Genomic DNA, 18,669 nt, shown 5'->3' on the forward strand with positions numbered 1-18,669 from the left:
GTTTGGAATTCTCTGTTAAGTTCCATGTGATTGGCATGTTCTGCAACATCTAATTTAAATTCGTTTCGTACACTACTGTGCTTTAAAAGTATTACTATTGTATTGAAATAACAGTCATGGTATGAAGATATCGAAATGGAATTGTGATTTAGCTTGGTTATCTCCCTCTTCTATGATGGAATATACTGTGTTTGTGATTCTCTACTATGAATAATTTAAGTTTTCACATAACTGATTCTCCATTATTCATGAACAAGTTTGTGGTGATGGTCAGGTAATAAGAACGAGTTAAACTTGCAGGAATATAGAATGTTGGAACAAAGTTAGTGATTCTGAAAGCAATTCATGATAGGCTGAAAATTAAGATCATACACGTGTACTTTTGTTTTTTAAGTCATTAATATTTTAGCCATATTTGTAATTACAGCCGAATGTTCAATGTTGCAATTTATTGTTCAATGAGTTAGTGATTGTAATTGTCATGTTTAGGCAAACCTGTTAACTTAGTGGATGTATTTTCGTATTATATTGACTAATAAGTTGCTGGGCTCCAGATCCATCTCTAATTGGAAAAAAAAGGGGGGCCAAATGGACTTCATACTTTGCTCAGGCCCAATGGATCTATTGTTACAAAGCTGAACGTTAAGATTAGGGGTTTGAATTGTCAGAAATCGAGCTTTTCATTCAGGCCGATTTGCCATATTAGCCTGTTAGTTATGCTAGTTTGGGACATGCAAGCATAGTGTAAAAATATGAATTATGGAACTTAAGTCATTCTCATGTCACCTCTTGGACCATTACATTTTGTTGGGAAAATTATTAATAATCATAGTCCTTCTCTCACAGCACTTGTCTATAATGACTTCACAAGAAATCTCAATTCTTAGGAAAATAAATACTATATACATCGTAGCTTGCTTTAGGCGCGATTAATAATAATCATCGTGACTATGGGTACGGTTCCCGTGGCATAGTCATGATACGTAGTCCCCAATTCGGGTGCACATTTCATTTGACCCGACCCTAACTTCGAACAATAATAAAATAAACATTTCGTAAATCATGGGTGCATTTCATGTGGCGTGATTTGCAATGTGTACCAAAACGACAAGTGTACGACATCGTGACTTGTTCAAATAAGTTTCATAAATAACTAAAAGCGGTTAGAAGATAAAAATGCACAATAGGTTTAAAACATGTATTAAAACAGATAATTAGGCCAATTATTGATAGTTGAGCGACTATGCTAAAACCACGGAATCCGGGAGTGCCTCACACCTTCTCTCGGGTTAACAAAATTCCTTACCCGGTCTTCTGTGTTCGCGGACTTTAAACGGAGTCAAATTTCCTCGATCTGGGATTTAAAATAAACCGGTGACTTGGGACACAGCAAATTATTCCAAGTGGCGACTCTGAATAAATAAATAATCTCATTTCTATTAATGTCACTTTAATTGAAAAAACTCCCTATTCCCCTCGAAAAAAGGAGGTGTGACACCTAGAAATCTCAGTTTCGGAATAAATGATGAAGAGAAATTATGAGGTCAATAAAGTTAAAAGGCATGTAACAAACAAATATAAAAAACAGAGTGTAAAAATGTTAGAGATCTATAATATGAAGTTGCTTGAAAATTTATCATGGCAGAATTCATACCTCTTCCAATAAATTAGAAATATAGGAAGTTTTGTTGTACAATTGATCCACATACCCTAGTTCTCACAAACTCTTTTCCCGTGCTTTCTTGTTGGATGGCCTCTAGGTTAGGAAAAACTTGAGTTGAATACAAACTTCTAATTATTAGGCTTTCCTACTTAGGTCAAATAAAGAAGGATAATCAAAATTTAGTTAATTTCAAATTCCTAAATATTAGGAATTTAATAAAAAGATTATTCCTAAAATTATAAAAGTAATTAAATGAATATTCCTAAATATTAGGGGAGAAAATTAAATGACTATTTTGTCCAACGTATATTATATTTTAAAAGGGTAAAAAAGGCGAATGACATTTCGTTAAGGTCTTTCGTGCTTTTAATGTAGTATAGATAGATAGATTATACATATATTATATATCCTTTAATTATTTTAGATTAATTCTTGAAAACATAAGAATTTGTTATGTTAGCACCAAAATTTAGGGAGAAATTTAAAAATAGCCAGATTTACAAGTGGTCGTTCAAAAATAGCGCAGTTTCAAAAGTAATCGAAATTTAGCCACTTTTCATGTAAAGATAAATCTGAGCGAAAACACTGTTCAAAACCCGGAAAATACGCCAGTATATTATGCTGGAGTTCCAGCATAAGTATACTTGAACTCCAGCATATTATACTGGAGTTGCAGGATAAGTATGCTGGAACTCCAGCATAATATGATGGAGTTCCAGCATAAGTACACTAGAACTCCAGCATAATATACTGGAGTTCCAGCAAAGTATACCGATCCAGTATAATATGCTGGAAGTTCATACACAAGTGCTCGAATCTCCAGTATATTATGCTGGAACTTTCCGTGTGTTGGAGTTCCAGCATATTATGCTGGAAGTTCATACACAGGTGCACTGAACTCCAGTATATTATGCTGGACCGGTCTCTATTGCAGCAAAATAGTGGCTATTTTTCATTGACTTGGTAAGCGCTGGCTAGTTTTGAATGACCAGTCAGAAAACTGCCTAGACCGTGCTATTTTTACCAAAATTTAAGACTCGTATTGGACTAAATATGTGATTGGACGATGGGCCATNGGGGGGAATTATTTTCCACGGGATGGGTATTTGCTAAACTTTCCCTTAAAAAAATGGGTAGGAGGAAAAAGGCATGGGTAGGGGTGGGTAGTTATTTTCCTTGGGATAGGTATTTGCTAAACTTCCCCCAATTCTTAAATCTGCCCTTAGGGTTTTGGCATGGTATAATAACATACCCATATAATTGGCAGAAAATAGCCCTAGTTATAGATATTGGCATCAAATGGCCAATAAATGTATATTACAATAATAATATGTATATTACAACTTTTTTTCTTCTTCTTTGTCTATATCAACATGTATATTCAAATTTTATTTTCATTCTTTGTATATAAATAATATTATCCTTGTATATCAATAATATAAAATTATATATATAGTTATTGCTGCCTTTATATCAATTTATATCACAATAAAAATATTGTATTATTTCTATATCACAGTGTATAGCACATCGGACATGTGTATACCAAAATAGATATCATAAGTTTATTTTTCTTCTTGGTGTATATAAAAAGATAATTTTCTTTGTATACCAAAATATTATTTACTCCCTCAATTATATTTATTATTTTTATATTTTAGAACTTGCTTAAACATGCTATATAAAAAATTTAATTTCCTTTTTGATCAATAATTAATAATTATATTATTTGTATATCACAGTGTATAACATATTAATAATGTGTACATTTCAGATTGAAAACTCAAGTTCAAGACGACTCCACATGTGTATCCTTTATTGTAACCCGTGTATATCTCTATGTACATCAGTGATATCTCATGTATATTATGTGTATCTGTGTATATCTATGAAAATTTGTGTTATATATACGATATACAATTTGATATACATGGACGTCCATAAACAAATTGTGCTGTATACACGATATACAAAGTAATATACATTGACGTCCTTAAAAACTTGTGTGTGATATATACTGATGTACACGATATACAACATGATATACACATGTCGTAAGTTGATTTTTAGGTCTGATTTTTTACCTGAAACCAGTCTAAATCACTTCTAATCTTGCTCAAATTTTGTATATAGCCTCGTTTAGGTATTTTCAATCAATTTCAATCACACCCTCTCATTCAATCCAACCAAAGAAAGGAAGAGAGAAGAAAAACAAAGTTGAAATATATTTTTTTCTCTCTTGGTTTTTGCTAATCTTGCTCAAATTTTGTATATAGCCTCGTTTAGGTATTTTCAACCAATTTCAATCACACCCACTCATTCAATCCAACCAAAAAAGAAGAGAGAAGGAAAACAAAGTTGAAATATATTTTTTCTCTCTTAGTTTTTGCTTCTGATTTTCTCTGATGTGAGATCAACCTTACCTTTTTATCCCACTGATTTTTTTTTGCATAATTTGCAAGAATATTTGCTAAACTATGAGAGCAAAAGAGAAGAGATAGAAGAAATACTAGGAGAGAAAGGGGGAGGAAGCCAAAATAAGCGTGTGATTTTTTTTTTTTTTTGAGAGAGAATATAAAAGAGAGTAGGTGTTTTTAGGATTTGGCTATATAAAGCCAATTGTTTGGGGTTATCTTTGTCAAACCTAATATAAGGCTAAAAAATTGTCAATTCCTATTATGGGTTGTTATAGGATGCCAATTTTTCAATTCTATATCCCGTTATCAGATACGTAATGGGCCAGACAAAAAAAATTAGTTTGAAGCCCATAAACACTCTTACACAAATAAAAAAAAGAATAAACTTAAACAACCACTCACACAAAATAAAAAAAGGAGAAATTTTCATAAAGCACTATCTTTTAGTGGTAATTAGCTATCTATAGATACCATTTGCTATATTACGGATTGTAGATACGTTTTTTGTTGTTATAAGATATATTAGATGTATTTAAGCTACTGTATTCATGAATACAGTAGCAAAAATAGGCGTGAATCATGGAAGTCCAGCTAATCAGTTGTTGTATTCGAGTGTATTCGACTGTATTCATGGCGTGAAACATGGGATTACAGGTGGATAGATTATTGTATTCGACTGTATTCACGGCGTGAAACAGGGGGTTACAGTATTTTTAAACGGAAAGTGAATCAATTAACATAATAGACTCCTAATATAACTCAACAAACTCAATTACAACACACAAAATTTGTATTTTCAGTTATAAAAAATATTCTCAACCGGAAAAATCCCCAAAAACATAGCAATCTTCGGAGAAATTATATAATACATCTGAATACATAAATTATATTAATTAAAAAATATATATGAATACATTCATGGCATATAGCGACAAAGTGAATACAATGAAATACATAGAATACAGCGGGATACATTGAAATACAATGAAAAAAAAAGATAATGAATACAATGAAATACATGGAATGCAGCGAGATACATTGAATTACAATGAAAAAAAAAAGACAATGAATACAATGAAATACATGAAAATACAGCGTGATACATTGAAAATACATTGAAATATATTAACAGAAAATCAAGTTGCTCAGCCCCAAACTCCGTCGTCTTTGTTCAAGAACAAACCTAATTTCCGGCGAATCCGCCGTCGAGCAAAAACCCTGAATCTCGCTGTTCCCAACATGTATGTATATGCAGCCATTGGAGACCCTATGCCAAAGATAGCAGGCATAGCAAAATTGGACGTATCAGTAGCAGAAGCTGATCGGCGCGATTGCATAGTGGGCTGCCGATTATTTGGAGAAGGCTGCTTTGGTGGCGAGCCATTTTTTGTGGCAAAGGATCCCAACAATTCGGCAGCGGATGAGGACGATGGGTACGTTGTGTCGTATGTTCACAGTGAGAAGACAGGAGAGTCAAGGTTCTTAGTGATGGATGCAAAGTCCCCTAATCAGAGAAATTTAAGGCTCAAAACAGTACAAGGGATTACCGATTGCGAAAAATTGAAAGTAAATGGATAATTGAATTGAAAACACAGAGAAATACGAGAAGAGAAAGAGGCAAAAGCATCGTTTGTAACTAATTGTAGGTGATGTGGGTGAGAGGAATTTTGAGATTGAGCATCGTGTTTTCAGGGGATGGGGAAGAGAATGACATGTATCAAAGTAGAGAGAGAAAAAAAATAGTGTAACTGAATAGCGTATTTAATGGCTTAGCGGTAGGAGGTAACCAAAATTAGATATTTTGCTATAACATTAAGGGTAAGTTTTATCGAGTGGTGGTTCGACGGGCTATGTTGTATGGGGCTGAGTGTTGGCCAGTCAAGAACTCCCACCTGCAGAAGATGAGAGTAGCAGATATGAGGATGTTTAGATGGATGTGTGGGTGTACCAGGAGAGATAGGATTAAGAATGAAGCTTTCCGGAACAGAGTGGCAGTAGCCTCTGTGGAGGACAAGATGCGGGAGTCGAGGCTGAGATGGTTCGGACATGTTAACCTGTCAGGAGGTGTGAGAGGTTGGCTATGGAGAGTTTGAGAAGAGGTCAAGGTAGGCCTAAGAAGTACTGGGGAGAGGTGATTAGACACGACATGGCGTTGCTTCAGCTCACTGAAGACATGACCCTTGATAGGAGGGTGTGGAGGTCGAGGATTAAGGTAGAAGGTTAGTAGGTAATTTATAGTTGTTCACCGATAGTCTTAGTAGCATGCATGTCCCTTCATATTCTTAGATTTCTATTACGTTATGTGGTTGTGTTTGCCTCAGGTATTGTATTCTCTGCTGCTATTATTTGGTACTACTTATCCTTTATCCCCCTTTTTTTTCTTTTCCCTTCCTTCCTTACTTTCCACTTCTTCTTCTTGTCCTTCCTGAGCCGAGGGTCTATTGGAAGCAGCCTCTCTACCTGCATTAGGTAGGGGTAAGGTCTGCGTACAGACTACCCTCCCCAGACCCCACCTGTTGGGATCAAACTGGGTTTTTTGTTGTTGTTGTTGTTGTTGCTATAAACATTAAAAGGTATCTATAGAATATAATTTTTTTTAAATGGTATTTATTTAAAATAAATAAGGTGTTAACCTTTGCTATAGGAGGTAAAAATTCCATAAAAAAATAATTAACAGATATAGAATGTTTGTATGTCTGTATTTGTTAACCACATTGAAGATTCCATCAACATAAAGAGGACTGTATTCTCTTCATTATTTGTGGAGAGCCAACTTGTTTCTGAGCCCGTCTATGTCTAAATTTTGATGTCAACCCACTTATACGAACATTTCTCAAGATGTATCCAAAATTTAGAGAACTAAAATAAAGAATATGCTTTTGCCGGTGGAAGTTGTTTAAAAAGTCAAATATCATTGCAGTGCAAATGCAAGGTTAAATTCAACAAATCGTATAAGTAAAGAAGAAAGAGAGATAGCACAAAACGTTGGTAATTGTCAACATTGTGCTGTAACAATGAGATCGAGGAATTAAGTAACGGTATCATCATATTCAGCATTCCCCAATCACCACTCCTAAGTCTTTAAATTAATGATTAGGATGACATATGGCGCCTTAAGCGACTTTTCATCAATTAATTATTCAAAAGAATTTTGGATTACGACATTCCTCTGATAATTACACCCAGTATTATTCCTTAAAAATATTTTTTGGTGAGTTTGTCCATAATTAAATTATATTCACGTACAAGAAAATGACAAGTGCAAAAAAACCCCGATAAATTTGCCGATCCTATTTATTTTTTTTAATCTCATTTTGGTAATTGAGAATTTTCTTTGTCCATAACATGCATGATATTTTTAATTTCTTTAACTTTAGCATGAAATTCTGGTTTTTCTCTGTTTTCCCCGACTTCACTTAACCACGTAATTGTGTTTTTGTTTAGTCTCATAGAGATACTCTTGCCTAGATCTAGGAAGCCAACAAAAATATGTAGATATTCATATACATATTGATAAATAAGAAATATAATTACTGTCCCCTAACTGCTTATAAATCCCAAATTGCAGGATCACATCGTTTTGGTATTGTTTATGGTAGTCCATAACACCACTATTGAAGGATACATGAATTATTTAATTGGACATGTGTCTCTTTAGAAATAGTCAAACATGAAATCCAACATCCAAAATCAGTAGTGGCCGTGAATAAGAAGAGAGATATAGTATTTTTCGTAATCAAATAAATATTGAAATGACGAGTGGAATGTTTCTAAAAAAAATTCTTGTTAAAACCTATTTTAAAACATATCTTTTCTGACAAATTGGTGTGCCTTCTGCATACCAAGCATTATTCTCTTTCTCCTATTTGAAGTGATATTCTTTTCTCATTAATCAGTCTAAACAAGAATAGTATATTTATATTTAAAAATATTTTACTTTGGACTTCTCTTTTTATCCTTGATAAAGAAATTTTAACCATGTTTTAGCATATTTAAAAAAATTTGTAAAAATCTTATAATTATAGAAATGTTATGACATAATTAATACCACAAGTTACAAAAAAGTTTGTTTATTCTTTAAACTCGTGTTGAGTCGGATTATATCACATAAATTGGAACAAAAAAGTAATAGTATATTTTATTGAATAACTTTACGGAACAACAAATGGAACCATATAAAATCTCTCACTTTTGCACGTCTCAAGTACTAAAGATTAGTCACACTAAACAACTTTGATTAATTAGTATATTTCAGTTTATAATTTGTTCTAACATACCAAGATTTTAATTTGGTATAAGCCACCGCAAGAGGAGCCTTTCATCAGAATATGCAACTTTTTTCGTCTCCAGATTGAGTTGTCATTACCAAAAATAATAGAAAATCCAATTCACAACTTAGTTTTCAATTAAACGTCTTGTGTAAAATTTGTTCCCCCACTTTCCTATAACACTTGAGTTATCTTTTTTAACAAGTTTTCATACTATATATTCATATATAGTTGTCCTCTTTTGCAACATCCAGAATTATCACGTTTGCAACGTCCAAAATTGCTCCAGCTCTGAATAACATGTTTCTAGGGTTTATCTTTAGTTAATAAACAAAGAAAGAAATTATAAAGACGTTGAAATAGGAAAACAAGGTTGAAATAAACTCTCTTTTCTTTCTTTATTTCTTTTTTTTTTTCTTTTTTTTGGCTCTGTCGATACTGTTTTATATGGAATTTTCATTTATATGAAAGAACGAGAAGTTTTATTGTGTGTCTCACACAACTTATATTAGTTGTGTGAGACTCCTTTTTGTCTCACAAATTTGTGGACCCCAATCTTATACTTCTGGGTCCACAAAGCTGTGAGATTAAAAAAAATACTACAACTAGTGTCAGTTGTATGAGACACAAAATAAAATTTTCTTGAAAGAGCCATACTCTCGAATTTGAAGATTAGAAAATATTCATCAGTGATAAAGGTGTCTAAATGCAATCCAGTTTTTCCTAATAAAGGAAAAAGGAAACCAGATATTTCCCCAAAAGAAACGTAGTTGCACGTTAGCCAAATTTTCTTTAAAACCCTTAGGAAGGAATTATGATATCTCAAAAATAATGCATTTAACTTTATTTTCACACGGATTACGTTTAAATCACTTTGACTGACTTATAATGATCTCGAGTTATATATCCAAAAATGTTAGGAGAAAAAAGTCAGTTTTCATGCGGAAGCTAGCAAAACAATACAGATATACAATATAGGGTAAAAGGTATTGGATTCCAATACACGAAAACCCATACGCTTAAGACTAGATCCGCCCCTAATTGTCCGTCAATCCAAAAGGACCAACCAAAAAGGGTAAAGAGTTAGAAAATAAAATTACTGGTGGATTCGCACACATGAGATTCAATTTTGTGAAAGGTCGTTTATTCCTTCTTAATATCAACTTTACATATACTTTAATGGAATCCATTTTAATGGTTTGAATTAATCATACTGGTAAAATAGAAAGTCAGACGGCTATCAAATTCTCTGTATGCTACTATTTTTAACACTAGTGGATGAAAAAAATATTCATTCTTAATCCTTTCTTTCTAAGTCACTAAGAATTCCAAGTCCTAGCTAACAATGCATTATTACTTATGTGAAATCAAAACTATATATGTGGCATACATTGTTGTACCTTCTTTGCAACGATCAAGTTCTCTTCGTATGACTTATAGGTAACGGACGAGTCGTGAAAGCAGCCACTAATACTTGCATTAAGATAAAATATCTACATTATATCCTTAAGGGTCCGACTCTTCCCTAGACCTTACGTAAATGCATAATACTTTATGCATGACGACCCTTTTACATTGTTTTAACTTTTTTCTAGACATTATTTTTTATCAACTTATTATCCAAAAAATGTACTAACTGCCAGTGGCAAAATACATGTGAATTTCCTCAATATATGAAAGATCAAAGTTTTGGTAGACATTCAAAGTAACCTCTCTTATCATCTCCAACAAGCAATCATTTTCCTCCAAAAGTATACAAAAGCTAGAACTCAAGAACCACCCTGCACGTTTCCCTTGCTTAGTATAAATTTTTTATATTAATTTTAAAATAAAAAAGAAGCTAAATGTTAGTAAATCTTTATACGTCACTTCAACCAACGTTATAATCTCAATGGAGAAATTAAAGTAGATACTATCGCATTCACTTTCAAAAAGGTCTATTTTCAGACAAACCTTTTTATCAGTATTTTAACGTTTATAATGCAAGTAACTTTTATTAAAAGAGACAAATCGTACTTAGCCTAATGATTCCAAAACTCACTTGATTGCCTCAGAGGATAAAAACAATTACTACTCCCCTGAGATTAAAACGTTGGTTGAAGTGACGTCTTGTGATTTAATTCTTTGTCTTTTTAGTTTCTATTTATACTTATCCTATCTTTATATGTCGCAAAAATATTACTCCTTCCCTCTAAATTTAAGTGTATACTTTTTTAGTTTATTCCAAAAAGTATTATATTCTTTTAACAAAAATAAATTAATTTAAACTTCATGAGACAATTTATAGTGAATTAAATATCCATGACTTATTTTAGATTATAAATTTCTAAAGCTTTTTTCCCTTATCACTCCATATCCTGTCAAAGAGTGCCGCATAAACTGGGATAGATGGAATTTCAATATAGTTTCTTATTTTTGAGAACTTTTTTACTCCTTGTTTTTTTTTACTCTATGTTCTATTCAATATGACGTTTTTACTTTTAGTTTGTTTAAAGAAATACTAACGTTTTCCTATATGTGAAAACTCATTAATTTTAAACATTTTTAATTTTATTCATATTAATATCATGACATATTTACTCTACAAGTTCTAGTAAGATGCTGACATGAATCTAGCGTTTCTTTTGACAATTTGTACATATTTTGGTCTATATTTAAAGAGTCCTCTTATATATTTTTTTCTTTGAAATTTGTGTTTTGTCAAACAAAAACTACAAACAAAAGCGTTAGAACTTGGAACCACACCACTATATACACAAACAAACTTACGGTTCACAAACTGGGAAATCTTCTCCGGTCCCCTCCCTCCCTCCTTCCCCCTCTCTCTCTCTCTCTCTCTCTCTCTCTCTCTCTCTGGACCCATAATTTTCTCTCTTTTGACTTTCTTCGGTTCTGTGTTTAGACTACTTGTAAAATGTCAACCGGTGGCACCGCCACCAATTCCGCCAGCGGCAGTCCCCGAGCGGGCGGCGGAACCGCCACCCACCACCGCCGCCGTGTCGCCGAAACCATGAACGACCCCGAAAAATTATCAGATCATTTACAAATCGGGCTTGATTATTACGGTGATAATAATACAAATATCAACGCTGGTGGAAACTTTCATCATCACCATTATCACCATCACCATCATAATTTGATAATACGTTACTTATTAGCATGTAAATGGATGTCAGAAAGTATGGTATTTAGAGTAGAAGAATGTTTATTAAGTATTGGTACAATTATGGCATGTTTAGGATCAAGAAAGAATATGGTTCGTACGATATTTGGGTTGTTATTGTTTTTGGTGGTTTTATCTGTATTTCTCAAGTTTTCTATTATGATGAATGGTAATGTTGAAGATGTAAATAATGGGAATCTGATGAGGAGAGAGAACGGACTTTTTGTTCTTCAGAATTTGAAGAATGATTGGATTAATGCTCAAAGAGTTGTTTCTGAAACAGAGACCACTGCCTTTTCTGCTTCTGAGGTTGTGCAAAAACGTCAGATGAAGGAGTTACCTGTAAGTTGTGCAAAATCACTTCTTTCTCTCTTTAGTTTTACTTTTTTCCTTCTAAGTTAGAATAGTGAAAATATTACCTAATTTTGGTGTTCATATAAAATTGTTTGAGTTACACGGTGTTTGTGCTAGTGGGAGTTTAACTAGTACATGGTGCAATAGTTGGTGCGTGCAAGCTGATTCGGACACCACCGTACCCAGCTTTTACAATGCATTTTTGGTCCAGAGCTTGATATACTTCTTAAAAAAGTGATTTTTAGAAATACTAATTTTCAGGATGAAACTTAGGTAATAATTGTATTTTTAACTTTTATGGATAGAATGAGGTTTGGCATAGTTTCTGTTAATTTTTTTACCTGGAAAGAAGGGGAAGTAGTAGGCAGCAATAAAGCTTAAAGGTTGTTTGTGGGCAATGGCTAACTGGCTGTAGGGAATGATTAGGTGACCGTTGTGGTCCCAAGTATGTTGGATATTCTGTTTATTTTTGGCTAATTAATAGCCTGTTTGGCCAAGCTTCTTTTTGGCCAAAAGTTTTTTTTTTTTTTTTTGCCAAAAGCACTTTTGGCCAAAAATTAAGGTGTTTGGCCAAGCTTTTGGAAGGAAAAAAAGTGCTTTTGAGCAGAAATAGAAGCAGTTTTGGAGAAGCTCCGAAAGTAATTTTTTGAGAAGCACTTTTGAAAAAAATACACTTAGAAACAGTTTTTTAAAGCTTGGTCAAACACTAATTGCTGCTCAGAAGTGTTTTTCAAACTAATTAGCCAAACATAAACTGCTTCTCACCGAAAGTACTTTTGAGAAAAGCACTTTAACCAAACATAAACTGCTTCTCACCGAAAGTACTTTTGAGAAAAGCACTTTAAAAAAAAAGTACTTCTCAAAATAAGCTAATTTTTGCAGCTTGGCCAAGCGGGCTATAAATGAGATAGTATTGACTTTCTTTAGTTCAAGTTACTGTTTTCTGTTAAGCTTTTTCAGTAGATTTAGAACCTTCATTACTACTCTATTTTCAGATGTTTTGCATTGGGCAGGATATGGTTTCTCATTTCGATTACTCGCAACTATTAGGTTTGATTGACATATCTAAAGCACTATAGCTCAATATTTGATTGTTTTGGACAGGTACCAGAAATATGGTTGAAGCCACCCACTGATAATTACTACAAATGCATTGCTCGGCCAAGGAATCGAATAAGTATGTCAAGCTTTTAGATTTTGAATCCTGAATATTCACTTTTTTCCTATTGGATCAGTTTCATTCCTATTTTTGTGTATACTTACATTTGGAATTATTACAGGAACTGGCTCATCGACCAATGGATATATCTTGGTTCATGCCAATGGAGGATTAAACCAAATGAGAACAGGGGTGAGTGAAGCTTTAAGCTGTCTACTATTCCATATTTTTCAGCTGATGTGGAGATGTAATTTATGATTATTATATTGTTGGATTACTGCAGATATGTGATATGGTGGCTATCGCAAAAATTTTAAATGCCACTCTGGTTCTTCCTTCTCTTGATCATGAATCCTTTTGGACAGATCCCAGGTAACATTCTTTATTTCTTCTGATCAGTTGAGATTCGAGCATGACACGTCTTGGAGCCTTTTTGTTTTAGTTCTAATCCTTTTCCATTTGTTGCAGTGATTTTAAAGATATTTTTGACTGGAGACGCTTCATTGACGTTTTAAGAGACGACATTGAGATTGTTGAATCTTTGCCACCAAAATATGCAGCTGTGACCCCCATTCAGAAGGCACCTGTGTCTTGGTCAAAGGTCTGTAAAAAGAACTACAGTTAGAATGCTAAATTTTTTTGCTTGTTGGAACTAAAATTTGATGCTTTTCTGCAGGCTAGTTACTATAGAGGGGAGATTCTTTCTTTACTAAAGAAGCATAAGGTGATACAATTTACCCACACAGATTCAAGGCTTGCTAACAATGGTCTGGCATCCTCTATTCAGAGGCTTCGCTGTCGAGCAAATTATGAGGCTCTACGATACACAAATGAGATTGAGGAGCTTGGAAAGAAGTTGGTGGATAGACTTAGAGACAACGGTGAACCATACATTGCTCTCCACTTAAGGTAATCTCTCTAACATGGCGTCCCTTCGTCAATTTCTCAACTATTCCATCTTTGGATAAGTTATTTAGCATGTATGCAGATATGAAAAAGACATGCTAGCCTTTACTGGCTGCAGCAACAATATGACTGCTGAAGAGGCTGAGGAACTTCGTATTATGAGGTATCAAGTGAAGCACTGGAAAGAGAAAGAGATAGACGGCAATGAGAAGCGACTGCAAGGGGGATGCCCCATGTCCCCTAGGGAAGCTGCCTTGTTTCTTAAAGCAATGGGATATCCATCCACGACCATGATATATGTTGTCGCTGGGGAAATTTATGGCAACAACAGCATGGATGCATTTCGGAGAGAGTATCCCAATGTTTTCTCTCACTCAACTCTTACAACAAAGGAAGAACTTGAGGCTTTTAGGCATTATCAAAACCGTCTTGCTGCCCTAGATTATCTCGTAGCCCTTGAAAGTGACGTCTTTGTTTATACATATGATGGTAATATGGCGAAGGCGGTACAAGGGCATAGAAGGTTTGAAGGATTTCGAAAGACCATAAACCCTGACAGGTTACTATAATATTAAGATTTTCATTCTTCCTTTATCATCATCACTTAAATTATCTAGGATTTGAGCAACCTAACAATTTTCTTTGGTATTTCTCTTCATTTCAGACTCAATATTGTAAGATTGGTTGATTTGTTGGATAAGGGTGCGATCTCTTGGGAAGAGTTTGCTTCAGAGGTCAAGGCGTTACATTCCAACAGATTAGGAGCTCCTTACCTTAGACAAGCTGGAGAATTACCAAGATTAGAAGAGAACTTTTATGCAAATCCTTTTCCAGGTTGTATCTGTGATAGATCTTTGATGGAAGTGAGCAAGCAGCAAATTAACAAGAGACCGAGTTTGAAAGCTGCTACACAAAGATAAGGATTTATTTCAAGTTGGTAATAGGTTGTAGATTAGACAAATGCCAGCATATGATATATTCAAGGGGCTGCCAAAATTTGAGCCTTTTATGCCTTTTAGTATATTAGACAGCAAGCAACGTCGGAAGCAGAAATGGTGGCTTATAAGACGAACAGAAGAGGCAGAATACAATACAGGTACTCAAATCATTCTTTACTGTGCAGTATAGAATTTTATTCAATTTCTTAGTATTTATTATGATTTGGTTTTTGTAATTAGTTTATTTATTAGGTTTTCCACAGATTATACACGTCTTTGTACACAGTTGCAAAGTTCTTCATCTTCATATTTGTGTCTTTTCCTTCTCATTCCATTATGAATTGAAAGATTTACTTGGTAGTAACTGTTTGCATTACTCCAGCTGCTATGATTATGCATAGATAATATTTCTTATTCCTAAATTCTATACAATGTGAAGAAACTCTTTATATTATTAACTCTTCACACTAGCAACCAAAACCAAGCAAACCTAAATACAGATGATTAGTTGTTACCTTTTTGCTGATATGTAAGGACCATATAAATAGTAGAGAAGAATGAAAGAAATATAAGCTTCAGCACATCTCTATTAGCGTCCATTTGGGAAACGCTAAGGGAACAGGTAGATTACCATAGACTTGTACTTGAAAATACGTTAAGACAGTTTTGAAAGGTTACATAAGATGCACAAAACTTGTGTTCCAGCTGTTGAATTGTGTGACCATCTTATCTAAAAACTTAAAAGAGACTACACTTACTTTATTACAACCTGCTCTGCTACTATGTTGAATACTGTGATTCTATCATCTAGAAACATAAGTTGTCATATGAACCTCCTAGATTTGTAATACATAGAAACGTAACCAGACATCCTCTATTGATTTTGATATAGATAGAAAGCTAATAAAGCATAACTCTAGCAGATGTGTGACCATAATTCAGAGTTTTGGATTTGCTCTGGTTCCTTTACAACGTACACAAAATACATAAAGCAACATTACGCTATTACTAAAAATAGCAGTGACGACAACTGATGGAGTCTGATAATGCTTTCTTATCGTTGAACCTGCATCCTTATCCTGAGCCCAACAGATTGTGGTCCTAAACAAAACTCATTCATCAAGTAAGGTACTGGTTATATTTGGCAAGATTCATACGCCATTGTGTTTCCAGTTTTGTGCTATGATGTCAATCAAATCTACTATAAATAGGACTGTGATCATTGCATTGATGTTGGATGCAATAGTAAATTTAAACAAGTCACATGATTCTGTTATGACGTTTACTAAAGATTCAAGTTCTCCAGTAAGTTTAGCAGTTTCTGGTGAGGAGAAAGAAAAATAACCAAGAAAATACATTGGTACTCACTGAGATTGTTTTCTTGAAAGAAGTCATTCATACGGATGGGGCGTTGAGAGGTCCACGGACCTGCAAAATCCCCTTATTTACGGAGTACTGAGTTTTAGTACTTAGAAAAGGCTCCACAGTCATTTAAAAAAAGGCAGCTCGGTGCACGAAGCATCCCGCGTTTACTCAGGGTCCGAGGAAGAACCACACCACCCCAAGGGACGTGATGTAGGCAGTCTACCCTAACGCAAGCATCAGCGAACCAAAACTTGACCCAAAATGGTTGAAATGCTTGACCGTGAACAAAAATGGTTGAAATGCTTGAGGTGGGGCGGTGAACTGAGAGTTCCGAGAAAGAAAGAATCCCATATCATATGCTACACAGGCTTTCCATATTGGAACTTTTCTTTTCCCATAATTGCAAAGGAATAACTAACGCTCAATTGGACAACAATATATTCTAATTTGTGACCTTACGGTTTGAAATTGAAACATCTTGACCATCCTACTGTCACATAGTAGAGCTCTCCAAGTTAGACTCAATATGCCACTTTGGGCAGGGGTCCTATGTGTAATGTGGGATCATCGGACCCCGTAAACTTCAGCAGGAATCTTGTATATATATTTATGGGATCATCGGACCCCGTAAATTTCAGCAGGAATCTTGTATATATATATTTATGTATAAACTGAAAATGGTTAATTCAAATCGCTTGGCACCCTGCACACTAAAAGTCTTTTGGGGCACTGATTTAACAAAATATTGTGCTTCTGTTGCGTTAAAATTCTGGGGTAAAGATCCGAATTTGTCCCACCAACTCGCGAGCAGAGTGTGAAATGAAAAATAGAGAATAAGGACTTACCACATTAGGTGCTTGCAAAACCACATCAGTTTTACTACTTTACGTTTACTATGGCAAAGCATAAAAATGAGATAAAATATGTGCTAATTATAACTATGAATAATTGACACAAGTGTGCAAAGACATTGTCAACAACGTAAACATATAAACAAGAAATACACAACACAATAATAAACACAAGATAAAGCACGTTCACAAGCTAGCTTCACAGCACAGTTTCATGTTTTTCTTTTTTATACACCATTTTCAGCTCACTCAACTGGAATCATAACTTCATTGGTCTTAAATGGAGGAATTGTCCATGGCGGATTATACCTAGCCAACTCATAATCACCAATTATCTTATACCCATCTCTCTCTAAACATTTCCTTAAATTCTCCACTTTCTCTTTCACCACTTTATCACTTGCAGTCCCACTAAACTGCACTACACCAAACTTCCTTTCCCCTTCTTCTTTAATTGACACCCTTTCATCCAACGGCTTAGGTGCCTCTTCAGCTTTTGTATACTTTGCTGGTAAAATAAACTGCATCGTCACCATATTGTTCTCTCCGTCACCACACTTAGTCACCACTGGTGCAGTCATCGCGATTTTTTCGGACGATTTGGTGATTACAGGAGCTGTCATGGCGATTTTTTCAGGCTTAGCGTTTTGAGGATTGCCAAGTGCGCCGATGTAATTGGCTAATAGCATAAACCCACCGTCTTTGTTTCCTTTGAACTGGGTTGGATCATATGTGACTTGTGCTATAACAGATGCTGGGTATTTGCGGATTTCGTAGTCAGCTGTAGATTGAATCAATTCGTATTTTGGTGTTTCCACAGTGATTTTCCCCAAAATCATGCCCATTTTCGGATAATTGTGATGGAACGAAAAATTAGTTATTGGAAATGGAATTTGAGAATGTTTTGATAGTAAATGGGGGCTGTGAATGAGAGAAGAGGAAGCTTCTTGTGGGAAATCGGAAAGAGACGACGAGAGGACTTGGGAACGGGGTTTTTGATTGCTGCAAAATGAATGGCGGTAGATGAGGGAAGTGCTGTGGAGTTTGTTTTGCCACGTTTGCACCATAAGCTGGTGGAGATAAACCTATACTGGAATAGTTTGTGCTCTAGTTTGGTACCCATAAGAGATAATTAATTACAGAATTAAATTTAAAATTAGTTTATTTCACGTTTGGTAAATAAAGTCGTGGTATAATTAATCTCGATATTAGTTATTCTGGGATTGTAGTATTATTTTTATCTCTATGGGAAGATAAGATAATAATTCCGTAATAACTAATCCTCAGATAATTAATTGTTTCCCAACCAAACTATCCAGTTGTATAGGTCAAAATCTGCCCTAAAATACTTAAGACAAGATAAAGCTAAAGGAAGAGTCTTCAAGCCGTCATCAGTCGAGGTCGACCAAGAAGTAGTGAGATTCGTAGTCGAGATATCAACAAGGGTCAAAGACGAGCATCATTGGCAAAGCTGTAACGGCTAGTTGTGGAAATAGAATATTAAAAAGAATATTCTTTTGGATATTTTCCGCACTTGTATTATTAGGGTTTGTTAAGAATATGTCTCATATAAATAGAAAGGAGG

General features: G+C 34.5%; 2 protein-coding genes across 3 annotated transcripts; one reads left to right on the forward strand and one right to left on the reverse strand.

Annotated features, from left to right (window-relative positions):
* On the forward strand, positions 11,073-16,812 carry LOC109233257 (uncharacterized protein At1g04910-like). Of its 2 annotated transcripts, XR_002069062.1 has the most exons (9): positions 11,073-11,853; positions 12,970-13,042; positions 13,146-13,216; positions 13,308-13,396; positions 13,493-13,625; positions 13,701-13,933; positions 14,013-14,489; positions 14,595-15,026; positions 15,792-16,812. XR_002069062.1 is itself a non-coding variant. In XM_019399065.1 (8 exons), the coding sequence occupies exons 1-8, from the start codon at positions 11,263-11,265 to the stop codon at positions 14,848-14,850; spliced, it is 1,923 nt and encodes a 640-aa protein (XP_019254610.1). In that variant the 5' UTR covers positions 11,073-11,262; the 3' UTR covers positions 14,851-15,232. The 2 variants fall into 2 exon arrangements, 1 of the variants encoding a protein (XP_019254610.1); XM_019399065.1 differs by lacking the exon at positions 15,792-16,812 and having other exon boundaries at positions 14,595-15,232.
* On the reverse strand, positions 17,146-18,135 carry LOC109233258 (heme-binding-like protein At3g10130, chloroplastic). Its single transcript, XM_019399066.1, has one exon. The coding sequence runs from the start codon at positions 17,927-17,929 to the stop codon at positions 17,330-17,332; it is 600 nt and encodes a 199-aa protein (XP_019254611.1). The 5' UTR covers positions 17,930-18,135; the 3' UTR covers positions 17,146-17,329.

The sequence above is a fragment of the Nicotiana attenuata genome, chromosome 10, assembly GCF_001879085.1.
Source record: "Nicotiana attenuata strain UT chromosome 10, NIATTr2, whole genome shotgun sequence".
In the NCBI taxonomy this organism is placed as follows: Eukaryota; Viridiplantae; Streptophyta; class Magnoliopsida; order Solanales; family Solanaceae; genus Nicotiana; species Nicotiana attenuata.